At 34.7% G+C, this 25310-nt stretch overlaps 1 protein-coding gene across 5 annotated transcripts in view; it reads left to right on the top strand.

The window, feature by feature from the left end:
* LOC111050820 (aryl hydrocarbon receptor nuclear translocator homolog) overlaps positions 1–25310 on the top strand; it is a 105404-nt gene that overhangs the window by 38898 nt on the left and 41196 nt on the right. For all 5 annotated transcript variants that reach the window (XM_039420942.1, XM_039420943.1, XM_039420941.1 and 2 more), the window contains one exon: positions 22150–22230. In XM_039420942.1, the coding sequence (XP_039276876.1) occupies positions 22150–22230 (81 nt within the window). The remainder of the gene's footprint in view (positions 1–22149; positions 22231–25310) is intronic.

Here is a 25310-nt window from a genome sequence, read left to right as displayed (position 1 = left end):
CATCCCTTTCATCCTTCTACTCCTCTTCCCCCTCCCCCTCCTTCAATCCAGAAATTGGACTCTCTACTCTTCCCTGTACTACGTTGTGGCATCTCTGTTTTTCCATAATTTCTTTTCATCTCCTTTTTGGGCTTCTAGCGCTGCCTCAAGACTCTGCTATGGCTTCTCTGTATTTCATCCGTAGAATATATTTTTTCCTTCACATAATCTTTGTGAGATATCACTTTGTATTGTATTATCATGATATCATGTAAATCTAATGTGCAAAGTAGCTGAATTACAGTTACATGAAAACAGGATTCAGTACATACAATTTTATTGTATTATTATTTCATTTCATTTATTCATAGATAAAAGATACAATGCTGGTAAAAACAACAGGCATTCGCCCAAAACTGCTTTAAACTTCAATTTGGAATACACAGTATCATTATTATTATTATTATTATTATTGTATCATTCATGTTTTCCTCGATTAATCAGTCTGATATATTCTTATTCACATCAGAATCTACGGAACAGAGTTCCCGATTTCCAATTATTTGTGAACTCTGAAGATTCACTGCCTGGAATCTACTCCAAAGCGATTTACATTTACAAATGCAATAAATTTAAACGGTTTGATGTGGATTCAGGTTTAGATTTGAGCTGCGTTTACACCAAATAAGTGTTTGTCAAATGTGTTTGTCAAATTCCGTCCAATCTAATAGATTCTATAAGGATTAAGTTATTAAAATTTTGTTAATAACTTTGGTTTACACGCAGCTTTAGAGTACATCTATAGAATGTTACATTTTATACTATCTTGGTACACCTACTGTTTGCAGCAGTGTCGTTACTACAATAGAATTCTCTTCAAACTTTCAGCGCTCCTTACGAATATCATGATGATGATGATCATCATCATCACTGCTTCCCATTCACCGAATGCTGACAGTTTGAAGTGAATGTCACTGTAGTAAGCACACTGTTGCAATGTGTGGGTGTAGCTGGTTGGCAACCTTAGCCTCTTACTATCATAGTAAAAAGTACCGCTCAACTTACTAAGTTGCCGTATAGCACATGCTTATACAGTCCGAATACTTGCAGAGAAAGTTGGCTAACCTCAACTTATAAGCTCCGTCCTACCTGCTCTCTCACTCACTCTCTGTTTCTCTTTCTCTCCCTCGAAATAATCGTGTCATCCTTCTAATCGTCTATGACCTTTGCTGGACTTTGCTGGTCCGTTCCTACTTCTTGTTCTCTTTCTTTTTCTCCATCATCTCTTCTTTTTAATTGACGTTTGATTCAAATATTTACCGTTCAGGTTTTTGTGCGTGTGTGGCATGATTCTTGTACAGGTAAATCAGTTTTTTACTTGATTTTTGCAGTTTCAAAGTTGATTTCACAAATTAGCTAGTGATAGCATTTCAATTCCCACTAGCCAAAGAAACTGATCAACTTGTGTGTGAGATGCAATTGTAATGTTATCTTATTGTAGGATAATATTGGTTTATATCGAATATCGGGGCACCGAGCTTCGCTCGTTATTTATTTATTGACTTTTGAGAAACCGAACACAATTCTTTAAAATGATTGGGGAAGTACTAACACTATAAATAGACCAGAAAGTAGGTTATGTTCCATACACTTGAATTCAGTAGGTTTAATTTCATGTTCAAACATTTGAAAACAAAAAAATTATAATCTAGATTATGTACAAACCAAATTGAATAACAAAATAACACTCACTAATCACTTGAAATTTTCAAATAATGATCAACTTTGAAAATTATGATATACTCTAGTTTAGGAAGATTATCATGTCATGTCAACAAATCAGATAATGTTAATCAAATCGATTAAAAATTGTCTAGCTAGATAAAATTTCTCGCTGTTTGATTATGATCACACAGCTGGAAATAATTATGTCTCTCTCCCACACAGGCACACGCATCTTCTGTTATCGAGAGACGACGAAATTATCATCTGCAGTACCCTTTTTTTGAATTATTTAATCACAACATGCTTCGGACATTGATGCCATTTTTCAAGTGATATGAAGTAAATAAATAAATACTAGATATACAGAAATTGCTCGTTTAATATAATAGGATTGAAAACTGGGGCCCATTCGAAATAAAATTGGAATTCCTGTAAAACGAGGACTCGTGAACGAATAGCTTACAATAGGACGTGCTAACACCTCAATAACTGGATATTTGAATAGGCAATGCATTCTTCACTGCGATTGAATACTGTACTACATTACAATATTTGATTTCAGAAAAAAAATTGAATTGAAATCATTGGTAGTTGGCCAAGGCTTTGATTTGGATGAACGTTCGTATCAAGTTTTTAATATTCGATTAGCTCCTTCAAGATTCGATGAGCCTCGACAATATTATAAGTGTAATCATCTGAACGTAGTAGGCCTAATTATTGTGATTATGTTGTTAGAAACGAAAGGTCATTGAGAGTGATCGTTTTGCCACTGGCAAGAACCATTGTGTGCCAATTTTGTTGAAAATGCTAAATATTTGTAAACAAAAACAGTTTGTGATAGCTGACTAAGTGGCCTTCAAGGTTTCCATGGAGTATTTTTATAAAGCCTTGGGTGATTTAATTTGATTATAGGCTTTGTATTTCAACACTTTTTGTGATTGAGGATTATCTGTTCCATTGTTATCGGTTATTATGTTCTCTTCTATTTCTGTAAGGATCTCTTCTATAATGGTTTGCTTGTTACATTCCCGCCGCATATTCTAACGATTAAATTTGAATGTAAAAATTTTTTAAGAACACAAAAATAGGTTAGGATTAGAAGTTTGAAGCCAGTTACTATTATGACATCACTACCATCTTGTATGAAAGCATATTAATCTATAAAGTAAGAAAAGCTTGAAATGACTTTAAAGACTAGTTGACGAAGAAACTGGAGATTGAAAAGAAAATGAAGAAAAAACGGATTTATGTGATGAAGAAGAACAGTGTAGATGGTGGAGAACAAGAGCCTGAGAAGGAAGAAGAACATGGATAACGAGAAATGTTGAAGAAGAAGAGGTTTAATATGATAAGTATTTAGAAACAATTTGAAGACTTGTTAGAGAAGAAAATGAAGATATGAGAAAGGAAAAAATGAAGAAGAAGCAGTTGAAGGTGATGAAGAGGAACGGAGAAGATCCTGAGAAAAGAGAAGAGTTTGGGAAAGGAGAATAACATGTAAAACGAGAAGAAAATCTTGAAGAATAATAAGAAGAGCTCATGCAGTTGCAGCGTGACTTGCAAAAAGCACGACCGCTGAAGCGCGAGCCTGTCAAAGGGGTTGATGATGATGTGAGATGAGTGAGTGCCGTTAATCATGTCATCCTTCTTCTCCTCCTCCTCCTCCTCATCTTCGTCCTTACACCATTTCCATCCCCACCCTCCTCACCTCATAATCGTCTAATCGTGATTAGAGATCAGCATTCAATCAATGTACGTATCAATCACTTCTCTAAACAAACAGTTGAAGTGGCAAGTCGTAGAGCTGTTTGCTATGATAGGTAATAGGGTATATTCATTGTATCATTCGACAACAGTCGAAACCGATTTGCTTTATCGTCCCATTACACAGTCATATTATAAATGGTCGTTCATAGTCGTCAAATATTTGATAGCCTGAACACGGACGGGTGTAAAGAAACTCAAATTTTTGATAAAAGTTGGTCCAATATCTATGTTTTGATGAAAGTAGAGCGAATATAGTACCCTTAAAGCATTAAGCATTGAACAATTAATTTGAATACCTCAAAGAAGTTTGTTGTGCTTTTTTCAAGGAAGTAAAATACATTTTTGCAAAAGGTTACTGTATTCGTTTTATTGTTATTACCATAAGTAGCCCTTTTTATTTGATATAATCCATTATCTATATATAAATATGCATATATGACTGTATTGTATCATATCAGACAACTCTATTCCACTTGAGAGAGAAATAACTGAATGCAGAAACAGTGTGTCCTTCGTTTACTCACTTTCTAAATAGTGGAGGATGTTAATTCAAGTATGACTCCATGTTTTGTGGTTTATTTGGTCGGTCAATCAGTCAATGAAGTTGTATGGATTGATCATAGTTGTTTATTGATTGAATGTTCAACCACAAAAAGGCCTACACAATATTATGTTGAAACCTGGTATTAATCAGTTAAGTAGTATGTTATTTATGTTATGAATCAAACTATAATTTAAGAGGAATGTTGCCTGGGTTAACTTAGTAATGAATCGCTGAAAAGGATATTGATCACGAAACTGCATAGTTTTCCTCACAGAGCTTGTGTAATCAGTATAAAGTATTTCACTGATTAGGCCTATTTAATTGCATGTTTTGCAGTAATACAGTACATTAATTTAAATTATACTTCGTTGATAGTAGAATATTATGTGTTTAACATTAAATAAAAAATCCAAGTAATTTCAAGTATGCAATTGTAAACTTTTGTTCATATTGTTCCAGGTGAGTGTATTATCGTAATCTTCGCTGTTATCATTGTTGCGGTATGGTGAGAAACATTAATAAGAATAATTACTTGTAATATTTATCACTAGTAATCAAAATAACTAGTTTTAAAAATATTGCTGGTAGTGATAAAAGTTTAGAAACAGTTTTAAATTACCTGAATTTCACAGTCATCAATACTACTCAAGATCAGTAGTCATTAAAATTGTATGACACGATTTCGAATGTTTAGCGCAAAAGAAGCAGGAAAATTCTGACAAAGGAGAAGAAGGTAAGAAGGAGCTGGAGAAGAAAAAGAAGGTTTAGCTGAAGAAGAAAATGGAGGAGTCAAATGAAAATAAGAAGAATGGATGTGAAATAAGAAGAAGAAGAAAGATGAGAAGCAGGTGATGGGGGTTGGAAGTGACCCCACGGTGACAGTGATGTATGACCTTTGAGGTGACTCCCTCTGGCGGTTGGCTTTTGCACTATTTTCCCTTCATTCCTTCTTCTCACTTTCCCTCCACCCACTTCCTCCTTCTCTCACATTTACCTCACTCTCTCTCTTTGTGAGTAGCATACCTGCATACCAGCACATCATCCTCTATCAATAGTGTTGTAAATGGGTTTGCTCTATTTCACTCAATTTCGTTTATTTTGTGAATCAACCGCTCGCTTCACATCCCTCATTCAGTATGTGAAGTTTCAATTCATCATCAGTAATTTATTTAATACTAGCAGATAACCCGTGCTCCGCAAGGGTCTATTAAAAAAATTGACAAACTGAAAACTTGACCTATTGAAATCTTGACGAATTTGAAGTGGTCTATAACCATCCTCGGTGAATTAATAATCTATATGGAAAATTTCAAGTTAATCAGTCCACTAGTTCAGACGTGATGAAGCGTCATTCTTGTTTTTTCCATCCCGTACGTGTATAAGCCAATTCTTTCCTTTATTATAGTATAGCTAAAATACTTGTTTCCGATGGTATTGTACTCTGCTATGAACAAGATTCTTTGGTATTCTGTCATATCACATGTTGTAAGGTGTTATTCCTCAATATTCTCACCTTTTCCCTTTAATAAACTTGGCTCGCATCTCATTTTCTGTCTATGTTTTTCCTTCTTATTAGCCTCCTTTATCATTCTTCTGATTTCGTATTCCTTGCTTTCATCTTCAGCAGATTTTTTCTCTTCTCATTTTTTTATCAACCTGTTATCGTTCTTTATTCTTTCTTTAGTTTGACAGATTTTCTTAGTTTATCCCTCCTTGCAGTTACAGTCGTCTAAAATCGGACTCCCACATTATATTAGGATCAGTGATGTGGTACAGATAGAAATTGAATTTTTTCTTATGCTAATTAATGAATAGTTATTATTAAACGAAAATCCTTCGGTAATTAAATGCGCTAAATCACCCCGAAGACTTCTGCTACTGCAAATATTGATAACAGGGTTAACAGCTTGATGGAAATTCGATGAGAGCTCCTATCCAAAAAAATTATTTGTCAGACCGAGAATCGAACTCGGTACCTCCTAATTGCTAGTCAGGAACCTTACCCTTAAACCAAACAATCTCTGGATAACAGCGCTCATTTTATAGGAATCCATAGCGGCCAGCCAGTCTACAGTCTCAACGAATTTCCATCCAGGATTTTTCCAACTAGGATATTTGTTTAATATTATAATTATTAGTGATGTGACTGGTAAAGTGGAAATATTCTTTGGTTCCAATGGATGCATTCATACTCACTCGGATGGGGTAAGTGAGAACAGTTCCATTAAGGCTGTGCAAAGGCTAAAAATAAACTTTCTACGCATTATATTTTTCTAAGTTTTTCGATTTGTATATCATCAAGCTATCAAAATGAAAAAGTTTTCTCAGGAAAACATTTTTTTCGATCATTACTTTTTGAGATATGAGCGCGTAAAGTTTGAATTTTTGGGACAGAACATTTCAAATTTGGTAAGATATAAATCCATGAGATTTAGAGGATGGATTCTTCATGGTATTGTTGATCCAGTAAAACAACACGATTCTGAAATTATCAATTTTTGAAAAAGTTATTCAATTTACCAAAATAACTTTTAGTTATAATTATAAGGAAACATTAATATTATAACTAACATTCCTTCTATAACTAAAAGTTATTTTTGGTTATTTTTAGTAAATTGACATTTTCAGAAAATTTTTGTTTTACTAGATCAACAATACCATGAAGAATCTATCCTGTGAATCTCATGGATTTATATCTTACCGAATTTGAAATGTTCTGTTCCAAAAATTTAAACTTTACGCGCTCATATCTCATATCTCAAAAAGTAATGATCAGAAAAAAAATGTTTTCCTGAGAAAACTTTTTCATTTTGATAGCTTGATGATATACAAATCGAAAAACTTGGAAAAATATAATGAGTAGAAAGTTAATTTTTTGCCTTTGCACAGCCTTAAGACTCAAGGGAAGAATATTGTCACTGAACCGGACTGATACTGACACTTCAAATCCGCCTTAATAGTGTTGATCAATCATCTTGAATTTTGGCTTCAATAAGATTCGAATATGTTTGAAGAAGTCTTGAGAAGAGTCCCACATCTACAGAAGCTTGTAATATATAAAATTAGTGATAGACTTTGTGTGACAATAACTTACTATTCCCAACGGTTCCATGGACTGTACTTATTCTCATTCAGTTATTTTCCTGACCTGTGAGACTGTTGTGTTGGATTGGCTGTTTTCACACTTACTTTATCGTTACGACACCCAGAATGTCTTCCAATTATCACCAACAGATGATTCTTAGTCAATCGGAGGACATACTGGGTTCGGTGTAATGATGATAAAAGTCGGCCGCCAAGTGTGAAAACGGCCATTGTGCTGTGGCCAGTTTACACTCGGCTTACGATAAGTGATATACAATAGTGATAAGTGATAACATGGTTCATAAAGAAACAATAGCTTAAGTTATATGCACACTTCTCTATGGTGATATCAAGATTGGCAATTACCAACAAATACAATATCATCTGATTATTATCTGTTTGTACATTTTGTTAAATTCAATCGTGATAAATCGACCCACCTGTGGCTCATGATGATTCTCTTAGATTTATTGAACTAGTGAGTGATTCAATAAAGTGTGAATCAGTTACCAGCAGGGAAGCTTAGCCTGTGGGTCCAGACCGTTGAGTCAATGACAGATGGATATGCTTTTCATTGCTCTCTATTGCACTCTCTACCAACGTAAAAACCTGGTTGCATTGTGTGAGGGGGAGGAAGAGAAAGAGGAGAGGAGGATGAGATGGATAGATAACCGTAGAATCATAATCCATAATGGATGGATCGAAAGAAAAAGACGCGAGAAAAAGAAGAGGTGAAGAAGAAGAAAATAAGGGGAAGAAAAAGACTTGCAGGTGTCCCCGGGCGGACAATGGCCCCTAGAAGAAGAACGAAGAGTGGAAGGAGGAAGAGGAGGGGAAAAGAAAGAATCAAGGAAGAAAGGAAAACTTCTAGCCAGGCTTAGGACCATCTAGATATTATTATGGATTAGATACGCCAGCTAGCTATAGTCGGTCGATTCCATTCAATGCAATGTGGAAGAAGGAAGAGAATGCCAACACTGTGTGAAGCTGGGTAAAAGATGAAGGAGAAGAACAAGAAGTAAAAGGAGGAGGTGATGGTGACGATTGTTGCTGTTTGTTAATGATGATGATGATGATGATGACAAGAAAATAATATTGTGAGAAGAGTTTCCCCAGAGCAGAAGGAAAGTGGGAAAAAGAATACAAGAAGTGAAAGAAAAACGACGAAAAACGCTTCGAGAAAGAGGTTGTTTGAAAGTGCTAATACAAAAATAAAGTTGAAGAAGGAGTAAAATGAGGAGAAGAGGAGGAGTAGGAGGAGATGATAGTGAGAAAGTTGTAGTTGAAGAAGCGAGATGTTGATCGAGCACAGTGAGCAGTAGGAGAAAGAAGAGGAGGATAAGAAAAAGGAGATAATGAGGAGAGGAACACAAGAAGAAAGAAAAATGAAGAGGAAGTGCTGTAATGAAAACTGAAAAGGAAAAACAGTTTGTGGGAAAACTCAATTAAAAAGCAGAAGAAGAGGAAGGAGAAGTATAGATTATATGAAACTGGGAAAAATAAGAAAAAGAGAAAGGAGAACGTGTAGTGAGGGATAACAAACGAATAAAGAGAAAGATGCCAATCTCGTAAGGAAGAAGATGATTAAGTATGAGTGTAGTGAAAGGAGAAATGAATGGCCGAAGTGTCACCCTTCCAACAGGGGTACCGAGAGTACGTCACCAAACCACTGGGTCAATCTTGCAAGAAAAATACATGAGTTGATGTAGAAGTATCAGAATACGAGGAAAGAAATAAGTAGAAACAGGGAAGAAGACAGAAGAAAGGGATATAGTAAAGGAAAACTGAAAGTATAGAGAGGAATAGAAAAAGCAAAGAAGAGCCCAACCAATATTCAGGAAAATGTAGTAGGAGAATAGAAAAAAGGTGAAGACATTGTTGAGAATAATTTTGTGTCATCATTGGACTATAAAGGTTCAATAGACCGTTGAGGAACCGATGATAATGGTAATTGGATGTGATGGTCCAGCCCTGCCTTGTCATTGGTCGAATTATAGGAATTGGGAGCTCATAGTGAAGCCTTCAGTATTGTTTTGACATCAACAATTGGATTTAGAATAGATAACTTATTAGAAGTATTAGATACATTTGGAAAAATTAATTTATTGTTTTAATTATATTATTATTAATAATAATAGAATAATTTTATTATTCTATTGCTACATATTGCTACACAATACAATTAAATGAATTATTATCAATGTATCAATTAATTTTTTTTCTACTCAAGATTGACAATTATTTCTTCTTTTGATATTTGAATTGAAAATTATTATTTTGAGATCACTGATTGATTATATTAATGTACTATTTCTATGTTTTTTTTTAATATTATTTAAAACTTGACTCCTCCAGTTGAACCTTCTTTAGAAGGTTTTGGATAATTTATATTTCGTCTGGTTTATAATTTTTGAAATTTTCCACTGAAAAGGAATTTTTCTTATCTTCTGTCATTCTTGTTTTTTTATTATTCTTCATTTGTTTTGTTTGTAAGATTTCTTTTTATAAGTGTATTTTTCATTTTTGTTTGTTATATTTTCTATAATAAACTCCCTTTTTCTGGGGGTACCATGACGAAGGAAAAAGGAAAAAAGTTCATATTTTCAATTTAATTTGAAGTTGTAAATGCGGCTTCAAACTGTATCTAAATATTGGCGGGGAATATTGGACAATACATTTTTATGAAAGATGAATGTTATTAATGGAGGAGGGTTGTATGAAATGGCCCGGTTTCTGGTGCACTGCACTCATTGAATCTAATTGTTCTCCAAACCTTGATTGTTCATTAGATTTGAAGTCTATGGCCGATACATTGATCTGAGTAATTTCAATATTACACTTAATGTATGTAGTTAGAACATATGCAAGATGAAGAGGAAATCTATGAATGAAGGAGAAGATGTAGAATGAAATGTTTGTCGGATAAGGGGAAAGTTTGAGGGGGCTGCAAAGGAGGGATTTTCAGTTTGAGACATTACCCTGGTTGCGTCACAGCAGGGCTGGCTGGCTGTGATTTATGCCTGTTGCTGCCGCGATTCAACTTCCACTAAAGTCGTTAACGAGCAAAGCAACCAGGCAAAGCTTGATAATATATATGTTGGTGCCCTCCCCCCCCCCTACAACTCCTTCGTTTCCTTCTTATTCTTACTTAATTCTTCTTCGTTTCCTTACTCTCTTCTTGTCCTACTACTCTGTTCTTCAACCTTTTCTCAACCATTTCCTTCTTCGTATCATCCATCTTCCACCTTCCAATATTCAATTTATTTCCATAATTATATTGTTTCGTTTTAATATAAAGTATCACCCAACAAGTCTTCGAGATATACAATCATCCATTCACTTTATTCAATACAACATACACTTGAAATGTAGTGTTAGTATGCAATGGGTCTTGCAAGACCTGGCAATACATTGTCATTTGTGATAAAGGATCAATAAAGAATCAATCAAAAGATTTATCTATCTTATCATTCAATATCTATTCATTAATTAAATACATAGGTACACTTACAAAGACACATACTTCTCTAAGAGTTTTGTTCAATTTATCAGTGATCAACTTTAAACAATTAATAATTCTCAGTTAAATATTAGATTCAATTGGTAAGATATATGAAGATTTTCCTGGGAAAAAATCGGGAAGATTGCATCATATAGAAAGAAGGGGAAGTTCACTTTCCTTTGAACAAAAACAAAATTTGATGAGTAAAGTATGAGGCTATGAACTATACTCTCTACAAAATTACTTCTTACTTGGGATGGACATACACAATAGAGAAGGCATAGAGCGGCAGGGAAACAACGGCGGCTATGATCCCGTTTTGAACCGGCCAGTGTTCTCTAATTTCCAGTGAGTATTCAAGCGCTAATGATACGCTTACGGATGTTTCTTCCTCTCTGGAAGCGCTCAGTCGACTGAGTCGGTGAGTCTAATCGACAAATTGGCAACTGAGCTTCTACCTATGACTCTATTCATCACTGTGATTGGCTGATCTCCCTCCATTTCTCTGCGCCGCAAATTCCTCCAATTCCGAAGTAATTTTCTATGGAGTATAATACAATATATTGCAAATGCACATTTCCATAATTCAATGTTCAAATGGTTTCGGGAGTTAATTTAGGGATGGGTATCGGAAGACAAAACATCGATGTTTTGAACATCGATGTTTTTTCACCTTACATCGATAAGTGAAAAACATCGAATAGTAAACATCGATGTTTTTTAACATCGGTGTATCGCCCTACGTTTTTACGGATGATACCAAGGTACCTAGAATACAGGTATTCTAGCAGAGCACAGGAAATGAAAATGGATTAAGTTTTTTTATATGGATATCTGCTCTCCTTACAATAGGAGGACCTCTTTTCCAGAGCTAGATTAATTAGTGTTAAACGCATGTTGAGGAAATATATAATTGTAATAAGAAAAAACTCTTTCTTCCTAAGAAACGAAGAATCCGACCTCTTATTCAATTCTGAATAAGTATCCAACCTTTACACGGGCCACAGAAGTAGAAGTAATGTAAATCTTCAAGAGTATCCAACAGTCTCACATAAAAATACAGAGAGCCTGATCGAAAAAAAAACAATCAGCAGGAGTGATCTATATTCACGAAAAACACTAAACAGAATACTACACTAAATATGACAAAGATAATGATTATATTCTGTTACTATTGCTCTATATTGTTACTCTAAGCTCTCAAGATAATCCTCTTCAAACAAAAAAAAAACTTGAATCAAATTAAAAAATTAGAACTGTTTTTACTTTTTAGTTGGGAAAAACATTGGATGACCGATGTCTAGGTAAAGCCATCGATAAGTGAAAAACATCGACCAGTGAACATCGATGTTTGATGTTAAAACATCGATGTATCGATACCCATCCCTAGGAGTTATGCAACGATGTGAGTAAGAATGAGGGAGAGAAGATGAAGGAAACGAGGAAGAAATCGGAGAAGAAGGACAAGGGAGTTGATCTGGCAATAGTGAGCAAGAAGAAGGGTGGAAGGAGGTGAATGAATAGAGGACTAAGACTGATGATATCAATGAATTGTGCATTGATAAAGAAACTTGTAAATATCAATTATAAGCTGAAGAAACATATTTTTACAAATGGAGGGGCAGGTAGATGATGAGAGGGAGGTGGGAGGAGGAAAGAGGAGGAAAATGGAGAGGTGAGAATAAGGGAGTGGTTTGGTAAGAAATGAATCAAGGAACCAGAGGAAAGGAGTTGGGTGACTTAGAGAAGAGAACTGTCTAGTAAGGCGCATTATTTGAAATAAAACATAAAATATGAGAAGATGGAAAAAGTTATGATGAATAAGAAGAAAATGAAAGGAAAATAAGGAAGACGTATATTTTTATAAAAGGCATATATAAACAGAATGACTACTTCATCATGACTGCTGTTGTAGCTCCAGATATGAAATAATAAACTTTTTACGAGTGTCGGGTTTTTCAGCCGACAGTTTTTTCTTCTTTCATTGCTATTATCATCAAGTACCTATAGTGCACCCTCCGCCCTTCACCACCCAATGCAACCCCCAACCGTATAAGGGGGTGTATTTACGAGCGACTCAACTCGTGATGAGTTGTTCTACTATACTAACTGACGCGTTTATTACAAGCCAAGCTTTGTCACTTCTTATTTCTCGCTCTTTTTAATTTTCTTCGCTTTTCTCCTGGTTTATCTTCCTCTTCATCTTATTTTTCTCCTTCTTTTTCGTCTTATTATTTTCTCTCTTTTCTACTTCTTCAATCTCTTCTTGAAACATCTACTCAAATCTGACACCTCGAAATCATCATCACGTAAACAGAACGACATCTAAAACTTGATGACATTCATTTTAGAAAAGCTTGAAGCGGAATCCCTGAATATAAAACTCACCAAAAACGTGAAAGGCGTGTTCACAGTATAGTGAAAATTTTTGACATTCATCCCAGGGAGTTTCAGTATATTAATGACGAGAATAAATAGATTTAACAAACCACATACAGCCATACTGTACACAATAACTCAAATAATTGACAAAACTCATACTTTTTAAGCGCAATACTACACAAGCAAAAAGCACTACACAATTCGTGTAGGGAACCTTCCCAATATACAAAAAAAACTTAAGACCCTGATTTCAGATTACGTGATATCCTGAAAATTGAGCCAACAAACACACTCATCTACAAATTCCCTGTCTTGACGATCACTGTAAACAGAAACCGATTTCTAATCGTCATTACACGATTCTCGTAAATATGAATGAATAATGAACGGCACAAAGAGCAAGAGAGGGGAAATGATGGCGAAAGGTAGGGAAAGAGAGAGAAGGTGAGTGTTTAATGAAAACAGAGACCTAATGAATAAACAAAAGCTCCTTGTCTCCAGTTAGTAGGTAACTAAACACATCCTATTCTCATGTTCAACATCACGCCATCTCTCATGTCCTTCTCCGTTCCTTCTTCTCCTTCTCCTTCTTCTATATAATCATCATCTTCTTCTTCTTCTTTTCTCTTCTTTACTCTCCCATTTCATCTCATTTCTTTCAGAAAGTCGGTGTAGGAAGGAGAAGTTACCCATTATGCAGTGGCCACACGCTATATCATAAAATCAAGTCAAGAGTAATAATTGCATTATCGGTGTGGAGCAATACATGCAGCACAGGGGTTACTCTTTAGATTGATGTTCGATGATCACCTATCTCTGTCTATCACCTACTTTCAGGTTAACTCCTATCTCATCTTATCTATTCCAACGTCTTCAATCATTCTTCAAATCATTACTACTTCTTCTCTTTCATCCACTTCCATCGGCTGCCTCCTTTTCAACCCCTTTATCGTGTTGTCCTTCTGCTAGTAACGAATTCAATTTATCGTGTTCTATTCATCTAACATTTACTTCTTCATCGCTCAACCATTTACATCTTGTATTATGTCTTCGGCATCTTTGACTCCTTCATTTCCTGTTAATCCTGGTACTTCCACTTGTATTCATTGTCTGTCTCCTCTTTTAGCTTCCCAATTCATTCTATCAGTCACCTCCTCTCTAGTGTTATAATTATTGTGTTTTACCCTCTTCCTTTCTTATTCTTCTTCTTCCTCTCGTACGTCTTCTTGTGCTTCGTTCTTATTCGCTCCACCTTCAGAACTTTGAAAAATTTGTTTTCTATCTTTCTCCTTCTATCCATCGTTCTCCATTGATGTTGTTCCTCCTTCTTTCTCTACTTCTTTTCCTACCTATCGTACCCTTTCTACTCTTTTGCTTACTTATCTTTCCTCCTCCTTATCGACAAGTCCTTCTTTTCCTCTTCCCATCACCATTCTCCTGATCTTTTTTGTCTCTCAGTTCTTCCACGTGCTGCTTTAAGTGAGACATAATTGAACCAGCTGTAGTGGTGGAGGAGGAGCCTCTATATAGTAGAGAGCAGTCGTCACGCTTCTGATATTTAAAAGCCAGCTCAGAGGTGGAAGGTTAGTGTTAGTACCCCCTCCTCATTCACTCTACATACATACCAGCAGCAATTTGAATACTACATACATTACAGTACGCTAGTACTCTACTGTATTTGATTACTAGAAGTTGTAGAAGTAGTACTAGTCGTTAGTGAGACAGAGAGAGAGAGAGAGAGAGAGAGAGAGAGAGAGAGAGAGAGAGAGAGGAGAGAGAGAGAGGACACATGGACTCATGCACGCATGGAAGCCATGGAAGCTTCAAGTTGGTGGAAACGATTGATTCGTAATACGATGGTTTACACGAGGCTATTTGGGAAGCGAGTAGCTTAGTTCAAATTGCAAAAAAAAAATTGAATTTGTTGATTCATCACTTGTGCAATATTTATGTTAAATTAAATTTAACCATTGTAAAAATATGTCATTTACGAAACAAATGAACTATTATCGTCACCTTTCTACCTTTTTATTGAACTAACTTTCTACCTTGTAATCTAGTTGTTGGTCATATTAATTGTACTATTCCAATCCATTGAATAACATAATATAAATTCATGGACTATCCATTCATCCAAAGTTACAAACCAAAAAAACTTTCAAAGACAACTTAGCTTGCGTTCGTATTAAGTTGCACCAGAATTTTTCAGTCTACAGACAAACTCAACGAAGTGTAGAAGGACAAAACATGAAGCAGTGCTGGAGTGGTACTACTTTACCGGATGTATTCATCATCATTGATTTATTATTTGATACGTTGTCTACGAATCACACTAGAGATCAAATCCACTTTGATTTGTCAGCATTGTTTGTGTGGGAAGCATTAATGCTATTTATATGAACTGCTGTTAGTAGTGCAGAGAGAGCTCTTGGAAATTCAACAGTTACTTGGGAAATTTGTCACACAAGGCGAGAGTGAGAGAGAAGGTGAATATTCGAAATCGGTGAGTGAGAGAGATGATTGAAACGGATGCGTCGCTCATATTTGCAAACAATGGATGGATCTATGGACTGGAGATGGATTCGACTAGAATTACAATGAGCGAGTGGAATGGGTGCCTGCCACAGAGTCACTGATCTCTAACTTTAATCCAACTTTAAAATTTTCATTTTATTGTAAAATGGGAAATTTTAAAGAGAGTGTCAAATTTTTATACAAACTACCCTGGTTTTGTTACAGTAAAACCTCGATAATTAGGACCTCCATAATTCGTAATCCTCTATAATTCGTAGTGGGAGCACGGTTCCTTAAAGTGAATATATTCAGTCTATAATTATTCGTGAAGTCTATAATTTATAGTAAAGCAATGTACACCTACCATAAATCTCTGGGACAACTTGCTAGAGATTACACTTGTGGCTTTCTGGAACTATAAACCAACTTATAAGAAAAAACCCTCTCCAATGTGTTCATATTACTTTGATTTCAAAGTTAAATGTATTCATTATTAGCTGATTTAAAATGTGTAACTCATGTTTATGCAACAATAAAAATCACTTATTATATTTATGTTTATTATATTTATCACGATTTATGGTACATAACATTTGTATTACAGATTCGAATTTCAAAATCGATGAATTAGACCAATTCAAAGACAATAATAAGTTAATTATTAATATAATAAAATATAATAAACAAAGTGATTTTTATTCTGTGAATTGACTCCAATAAAAGACAAAATAACGAATCATGAGTCAAGTTTAGAAAAATTGACTTCGATAAAATACAAAATAGCGAATCACGAGTCAAGTTTAGAAAAAGGGATTTTTTCGTGAAATATCTCAGTTTCAGCACTATAATGTGGTAGAATTGATGTTGCCTCTTTTAACGAAAACTGTAGGTAGAATATTGAACCATTACCATTAGTAGCAGAATATTATCAACTTGTGCATAACATTGTGTATTGATGGTTCCATTCTTTTAACTTATAATTCAGGATTCATAATGCTCAATAATTCATTAATCTTTTCGCAAAGCAAAGTGTATAATGGAAGGGAATAAGAATAATGGACAATGCACAATGGAAATAGAACTGTCCATTATTTGTAGGTGGAATCAGACTGGCCAAATTGAAATGGAACGACTGCCTTGAGGGCAAAAACGGTGGATAGGAGAAAGAAAATGAAAAAGAGGAAGGAGGATTCATTGTTTTTATCCATTCAAGTATATCCTCCTGTTTAGTCGGCTGTTAAATCTTCTCACCAGAAATAAAGAGAATGTAAGAGGAAGAAGACGAGTAATAAGAAGAAGTTATAGAAAAACAATCTGGAAACATTTAGTTTAGATGATCCTGAACGGATCTCCAATTGACTGTTGTAAAAGAATTCATTCGAATTATTATATTTTCTAATTGATGGTTGTATTCCTAGGTGTTTCATTGCAGTACTTTGATTACATGATTGGTTATTAAGTATAATGTCCAATGAATTCCAAAGTAGAATCAAAGGATTAATATGTATGTTTTTATCACCAATATTAGTAGAGAAATGAAAAATGTTAAGCATGAAAAATGAAAATAATAAAGAGAACAAGATTGATATTTCCAGAATATGTGTGCTTAATATTTTGTTTTAATTATTCCTTTCTATCTAGAAATCGTATATTTATGAATTCACTTCATGGACTTAGATAGGCTACAGAGATAAGATTTGTACTCCATTGTACGTTTGAATACAGGTTTTCCAAATAGTGCCTACGTTGATAGATTGATATGAGATTGAACCCTGGAAAATAACAACACTCCAGCTCTAAAATCTACTTCAGCTGAGTCACACCAAACGAGATAAATTTTAATCCAATCAATACAGAGACTTGAGCAAAGTGCCATAGAATAAACCAATCTTCATAAGTATAAGTTTTCTCTGACAGTGCTTGGCAGATATGATCAACTAATACAAGATAGTTGATCTGAGTTGGTGCAGCCCAGTATTAGTTGGTAATTCCAACAAATAGGAGGAAGTTGATGCTGAAAGTTCATACTCACGTATGTTCCCCTAACCATGTTTGAGACCTGAATAATTGTCCAATTTTCCGCGAGAATAAGGCAGTCAGATAAAGCAAGTTTGGCAAAGAGCATTATCGCTAATAACGCGTATTATAATTGTTCTCAAGTAGGAGTAGCAAAGTTGCTCCCCAAATCATCTAATCCAATGGAGGTTGTACGTTGTAAGTTTGCTTGAACGTGTGCCCTGGGCCTTGAGGCAATGTTAACACTGCATACGAATATCTGTCGTGCGATCGAAAAATAGGATGTACGGTATACTGAATCTTATACTTGAATTATAAAACTTCATACTTTTAAAAAATAAGTCTTCAAAAATTTATAGACTAAGTCTTTTTAACTAAGTTGGAACTAAGTATTCTAATCTTAAAGTCTAAAACGTTACACTTGAATTATATACGTTATTTACAATAGTGTATATTGGGAGTTGATACATCGTAACCCACAACTGTTAATTTAACATGGAGCAGAAGGAGGAAGAGGAATAGGAAGTGCAGGAAGACGAACAGTATGTGAAAGAGGCGGAACTAGTGGTGAAAGGGGTGAGGAAAAGGAAATTATAGAGGAAAGTAATTAGAGCAAGCTCCCCTCGCGAATCTCCCCCCCCCCACTACAATAATTACTCGCTGGCATCAATAACGCAATATGTGTGGGAGGCCTACCTGATATGCTAATTTCTATATATTCGTGCATACTAACTCACCCCTTGCTCAAAGTCAACTCCTAATTACTCATTGTTATTTTCGCTTTCAGCTACATCAGTGTTTGCATTTTATTGAACATTGAGTAGTTTTTCATATTGACTTGTTGATAGTTTCAGCTGTTATCCATAGAGCAAGCGCGACTTACTTTGTTGAAATTTGCCGCCATCTCATTCAATACTCTATTCTTCATTCAAACAATATTCAATACATCAGAACAATTATTTCTAGTTTCCTAATTCATTCAATAGTCGAAACAGTTCTATAGTGAGATAGTAACTCAATTCATTTTCACTTACTTACATTTTTAATTCCATGTTTTTATAGATTGTTATTGATTACAATTGTTTGTAACGTTTTTGTAAATATTTGACCTGACATCACGGTCTCAGCGTCTGACTTGAGTTTTGAAAAGTATTTTAAAGTGCATTGAAAAAAAAGAGTGACTGGTTGGAGCATGTTAATAGGATGAGTGATGACCAGATCCCAAAACCGGCCCTTGCGTATTAGCCATATTGGAAGAGAGATCGGAGACGTTCCAGGAACAAATGGGGTTGATTGCAGATGCATAGAGGTTCGGAACAGGCAGTACCAACTAACCCGTAAAAGGAAAAAGAAGAAGAAGATGAAGAAGACTATTATGAAAGAAAGGATGGTGGACCTAGATCATTTTATTCCGGTAATCTTTGATAAGCTTGACTCTATTACAATTGTCAATCTGGGCCCTGTTTCATAAAACTTATAAGTCACGTAATGCAGGAGAATCACCATTCCAATTACAATATAGCTCAATATAGCCGATAAAATCAGCTTTTCCTGTATTACAGGACTTCTAAGTTTTTATGAAACAGGGGCCTGTAATAGTATATTTCGCACCTAGGGCCGAAAATGAGACTTTTCCGGCTCGAACTCGGTTTTCAAGTCTGAGGCCGTAGGCCGGGCAAAAAAAACATTTTTGCCCATAGTGAGAACGTTATTTTTCGCCACACAGAAAAATAAACAATATAAATATAAGAATAATTGTTTATTAGGCACTTCCGAAAGCAAAACAGGAAGGTCATAGCTCTAGCAAATCTGAATATCAGGAAATTGTCCAAGTATTTTTATTTTTCATTCTGATTTGTCTAAATAACCTAAAAGATTATGTTCAATTATGTAAGAGGTTGAGTTTTTACTTTTTATTCTTCCAAATGACAATAAGATGATATTATTATAAATGTTTTGATTCTTGAATAATAAACACAAATAATGATAAGTTTTTTGATCAGCTGTTATAGCACACTTGAAATTTGGCCAATCTGAATGTCAACGTCAACAATGCTTGTTGTCGTTGACTTCGGAAGCTTAGGTTTGAAGTTTTATCCTACTCTGAAAATCGAATTTGAATAGTTTATAATATATCTTATCTGTATTTTATTCATCCAAATAAAATGATAGTATCTTATTGCAGAATACTTATTTAATTCTAGAAGCATAAACTGATTCCGTTTCATAAACCATTTTGTAAACACGTTCACATCAAATCAGAATCAGCTGACTTCAAGGTTATTTTACAGTCCTAGGGCCGTAAAACTTTTACCGGCCTGATCAGAAAACATCATTTTTCGGCCTCCATATGACGCACGAAAACCAGCTCATTACATCCAAGTGGGGAAATAGTATATTTCGCACCTAGGCCGAAAATGAGACTTTTCTGGCTCGAAATCGGTTTTCAAGTCCGAGGCCGTAGGCCGAGGACTAGAAAAGATTGAGAGCCGGAAAAACATTTTTGCCCATGGTGAGAACGTTATTTTTCGCCACACAGAAAAATAAACAATATACATATGAGAATAATTGTCTATTATAAGCACTTCCGAAAGCAAAAGTGGAAGGTCATAGCTCTAGCAAATCTGAGGTAATCTGAATATCAAGAAATTGTCAAGTATTTTTATTTTTTATTATGATTTGTCTAAAGATTATGTAAGGGGTTGAGTTTATACTTTTATTCTTTCAAATGACAATAAGATGATATTATTATAAATGTTTAATTATTGAATGATAAACACAAATAATGAAAAGGTTTTGATCAGCTGTTTTAGCACACTTGAAATTTGGCCAATCTGAATGTCAACGGAAGTTTAGGTTAGAAGTTTCTATCCTACTCTGAAAATCGAATTATTTGAATAGTTTATAATATATCTTATCTGTATTTTATTCATCCAAATAAAATGATAGTATATTATTGCAGAATACTTTATTGAATTCTAGAAGCATAAAATGATTCCGTTTATCCACCATGTTCCGTGATAAACGCTGTAACTAGGAGGTTTGAGGTTAGATTCTATTATACTCTGAAAATTGAATTTGAATAGTTTATAATATCTCATTTGTATTCCTTCATCCAAATAAATTATAGTATCTTATTGCAAAAACTTTATTCAATTCTAGAAGCATAAACTGATTTTGTTTCATAAACTATTTTGTAAACACGTTCACATCAAATCAGAATCAGCTGACTTCAAGGTTATTTTACAGCCCTAGGGCCGTAAAAATTTTACCGGCCTGGTCAGAAAACAATCACTTTCGGCCTCCATATGACGCACGTAAACCAGCTCATTACATCCAAGTGGGGCGAAAACGCATTTTCATGTGTGAACCACTCATAAGAATCAATGGTATTGTTTTCTCGCCTAGTAGAGCAGAAATTGATAGAACTATAACGTATACTGTATATACTGTTCACTCTATACTCTTTGATATCCACGTATTCATACTCTCAAACTACATTTGAAATAGCATTCTAAAACTACACGCTTACCACCCACATTCTGAACTATACATTCCAATAAGTCAGCGCAGAGATTAGGTTCAGGATCTTATAGCACAGATAAACTAGATAATATAGCTCATCTGTGCATGTAGCGAGAATACTTGTTTCTTGCTTTCCATTCTGCTTCAGCCTTATCCCACCTCTCTTCTATCCTTTCGTATTCTTTTTCTTTCCGTCCGGAATTTTTTCCTTAAAAATTATCTAAGAGCAATGAGCTAGCTGAACGGGCGGGCAGTCGGGCAATTTGTCCTTATTACGTAGATTAGACCTGTATTATAATAATACGTATCTATCAGCTTGTGACGGAACAGTGCGTGCTCTAAAAAGAGAGTGAGAGAGTGTGAGCGAGATCTTTTCTTCTCTTTCTCTTTACTGCTCCTTCACAATCATTGACCTCTCTTTGCAATATCTTACCCTGATTTCAAAGATTATCCATACACTTTTAAGTGAAAGAGAGTTTGTGTGTGAGAGAGTGCTCTTCGAGTATGATACATGAGAATAGTTCCTTTTCATAATCTTGTTTCTCCCTATATATTGTTTCTTCTTTTCATTCTCTTCTATACATTATCCGTAGTATATGCTTACTGAAGAAACTAATGCTTGAGGATGAGTAATTTTGGAAAATCTAGAACTCCTTCGTACTGCTATTATTTCAAAATTGAATATTTGCCCTTTTTTCTTCTTGTCTTATTTTCATTCATTAGCCAATTTGTTCTTCCACTTATTTTTTTTTGTCTCTCGTTCATGTGAGATTCATTCTCTTCATCCACATGTACATTAATATGTTTTATCTTGCTCGATGTAAGATTTTTTAAGCTTTCAATTCAACTCAAGGATGATAATGTTATAGCATTAAATAAGTGCTTATGACAAGTGTATTAATAATTTAATAACGTTTTTATTATCATTTTGGGAATACTTTTATAGTTTTTTTGAGAATCAGTGTTTTTTTTCGTAACACTACCTGTGTTTTGATTCCATACAGTATTTTTACTCATTTTGGTGATACTTTTATAGTTATTCTATCAATTCACAATTGTTCTATAACACCATTTTGTAGATAATTTATTGATGAAATCTGTTAATTTTCAGATCTGATGAGGACGACCCCAGTGGTAGCAAGTATCCGCGAATGGAGGATGAAAGTTTACAAGACAAGGAGAGGTTCGCCAGGTAAGAAAAAATAAAAATATTAATTTTATGAAAAATTACGATTAAATTACAATCAATTTTCAAAAGTAGGCTATTTCCTGTATATAAAAATGACACTTCTCTTTCCATTTTTGTTCTGCCTATATCTTCTCCCTTTTCTCTTCTTCGTTCATCTTTCTCTCAAAAATCGTGACCTGAGGGCCCATACTAGCAACAATCTATATGTGCTAGCAGCACCCTATATGAGAATAGAGAACGTCTCTAGTAGAGATGTATATAATTATTATACTGTAACAGAACAGTATACTGATCTTATGGTAGAATATAGTAATACAACAGAGGAGCGTTATGAGACTGACTTGTACCTGTGCAGTAGAGATATATAGCAATACAGTAATGGATTTGAATAGTGATCCAGTGGGATATATAGTAATACAGCAAGTAGTGTGTTATGGGGGACTGACTTGTATCTCTTTGTAGGAGATATACAGTTATAGAATAATAGAGTTGTAATAGTTGAATATAGTGATACAGCAGAGATGGTTTCTGAGGGAGACCGACTTATCTCGATAGATATAGTAATACAGTAATAGATCAGTATTGGAGCTGTTTGAGGATTATATATAGTTATAGAGCAGGATAGAGAGATGCGAGAGCGAAGCTATGCTAAGCTGAGAGTTGTTCCCACGCTCCAAGAGAGTGACCCCCTGGGAGGGGGGGGAGTAACATATTGAGAGATAGTGCACCACCTACTATTTACCCCCCCTTGCTTTACCTTTCCCCTCCTACCATGTTGTAGTACAGCTGAGTGGAAACAAGTACTGTATCTTTGAATCTAGACAGTACTGTTGTACTTGTGCGCTATGCGCTTCTCTTGTATGTAGTCTTCTTATTATTGTTGTTGTTGTTACCAACTGAGGTTTTGTAGGTTTTTAAATTCTCCTTTCTCCCTTGTTTGTTGTATACTTAGTTTCCTTTCATACTTTTTTCAATTTGTGTACTCTTTCTTCTCTTCCATCTCCTTGATTCTTTTATTATATTTTTTATGGTTTTAGTCTTATCCTTTCCTCCTGTTTGTCTAAACGTTACATTTATTTGTATATGTTTTGTTCACTCTTCCATTTTTCATCTTTCATGAGGTATTCACTCATGTTCTTCTGAGTATCTGAGCCTCTAACTTTGTTTTGTTTTGCTTTTTTCCCTTCTTGTTTTTCAATCGCTTCTTCAATTCTAATCATTTCACATTCTCAAATTCTCTTACATCTTCCTCAACAAAAAAATTGCAGTAAAAATTACAATTTATGTCATGCTCTATGTTGACTAGTGGTATACTTGTTACTCTGATACTTCAAAAAGATTTTTACGTTAATAATTGTCATCTATTTCCTATCTTTTATAGTTCCGATTTTCTCTTCTTCATTTAATTTATTACTAGTATTTTAAGTCATTACTAGTATTTTCCCATATCCTTTTTCATCCCTCTTATCTCTTTCCTCATTCATGTCATTTCCTTCATCTACATAATATTATGCTCTACTCATATTTTGCTTCCTCCCTCTTATACTCTTCTTTCTCATGTCCTTTCTCTTCCTCGTCTTCTCGTCCTTCTTCTCTATTCGTCTTCTTCCTTCTTTCTACTTCTCTATTTGGTCACCTTGATTGGACTCGCTTATCACTCTAATCTGAACAAAAACTGTCTCCTTGCATTAGCCTTCGTAATCATTTTTCCAAGTCTCCACTGTACTGTACTAGAATTTTTATTTGTTTTTGTACACTCTTTTCTCATTTTGTTTTATCTGTTATCCTGCTCTCTCTCACTCTCGCTCGCTTTTTCTTTCTCTTTCTTTCTCTCTCTCTGTTTCTCTCTCTACCTCTCTTTCTCACCTCTCTCACACACACACACTCTCTCGCTTTTGGTATCTAGCTTTATTGCTGTATTCTACTGTAGTATGAGAGATAATTCGAATGAACTTGCATCGAGAAGTCTTGAGCCAAGCTTGTTGGCGTATCTTATCTTTGGTGAATTAATGAGTGGATAGCATTGAAGTTGGAAGGCTTTGTTGTCCTGAAGATTGCAGCTTGATGGATTTTTGCTCGGTTTTGTAGTTTTGGAAAAAATTCTACCTTATAAAGGTAGAAAAGGAATTAAACGATACATATTGCAAAAGGAAACAATTCAATCTACAAAAGTATCAATTTTTATAATTTTATTCATGGTTTCAGTTAGTGCTATCTATAACAAGTTTGAATGTGAAGCATTCTTGTTATTTATGATGATTACTGATAGTTTAAATTGAATCTCTTTATAGCCTATATACAGTATATATTACAAACTTCAGTGCTCACTGTGCTTCTGTCTACATTTTATGATAATGCATAACAGTGGACTATGGACTTACTATGGTTAGATTCACTTCTAACCTCGAACTGTCATAATTTCGTGTAATTTAACATAATTGCTTCTCACTCAACCAATGCTGCCAAATTAAGGTGAATCTCACTATAGCTCCGTGTTCCCATTGTATAAATTTACATTGTTTATGTTTGGTGGGAGTTTGGTAGGGCAAAATGTAAACAATGCTGCTGTAGCCTATAATGTGCTTTCTGCTCCTTGCAATCCGGAATATCTCTGAATGAGGATGAGTTCATAGTAGAGTGAAATGAATAAAGTGTAATATCATTCATTAGTAAGTAGTAGTATTGATGAGAGACGTTTTTCCAACACGCGCAGCGAGTTTCAACTTGTGAATTGAGGTTCGAGTCGTTGTACATTTCTGTTTTTTTCCACGATAACTTTTGTATGATTGAAACTTTGTCCCATTGTTGATAGTACATTTCACTGAACAAGAACCTCCTTGGATTCCCAAGGTTTGAAACCATAGAAAAGGAACTTTGCAATTCTTCAATAGTATGCTTACATCAATAAATTTTCAACATATAATCTTTGAACCAATATCGCGTTCGTTGGACAATAGGATTGACTAAATCCTTTATCCTTTATAAGGTGAGAAGCATACGTGCTCAATATCTCCATATATATTGAATCAATAATCGCAATAGCTGTAGATAAAATACAAGGTATGCAATAATAACGAGAGGAA

The sequence above is a fragment of the Nilaparvata lugens genome, chromosome 2 (genome assembly GCF_014356525.2).
Source record: "Nilaparvata lugens isolate BPH chromosome 2, ASM1435652v1, whole genome shotgun sequence".
NCBI lineage: Eukaryota > Metazoa > Arthropoda > Insecta > Hemiptera > Delphacidae > Nilaparvata > Nilaparvata lugens.
The sequence above is the reverse complement of the archived record's forward strand: the minus strand, read 5'-3'. Positions and strand labels throughout refer to the sequence as shown.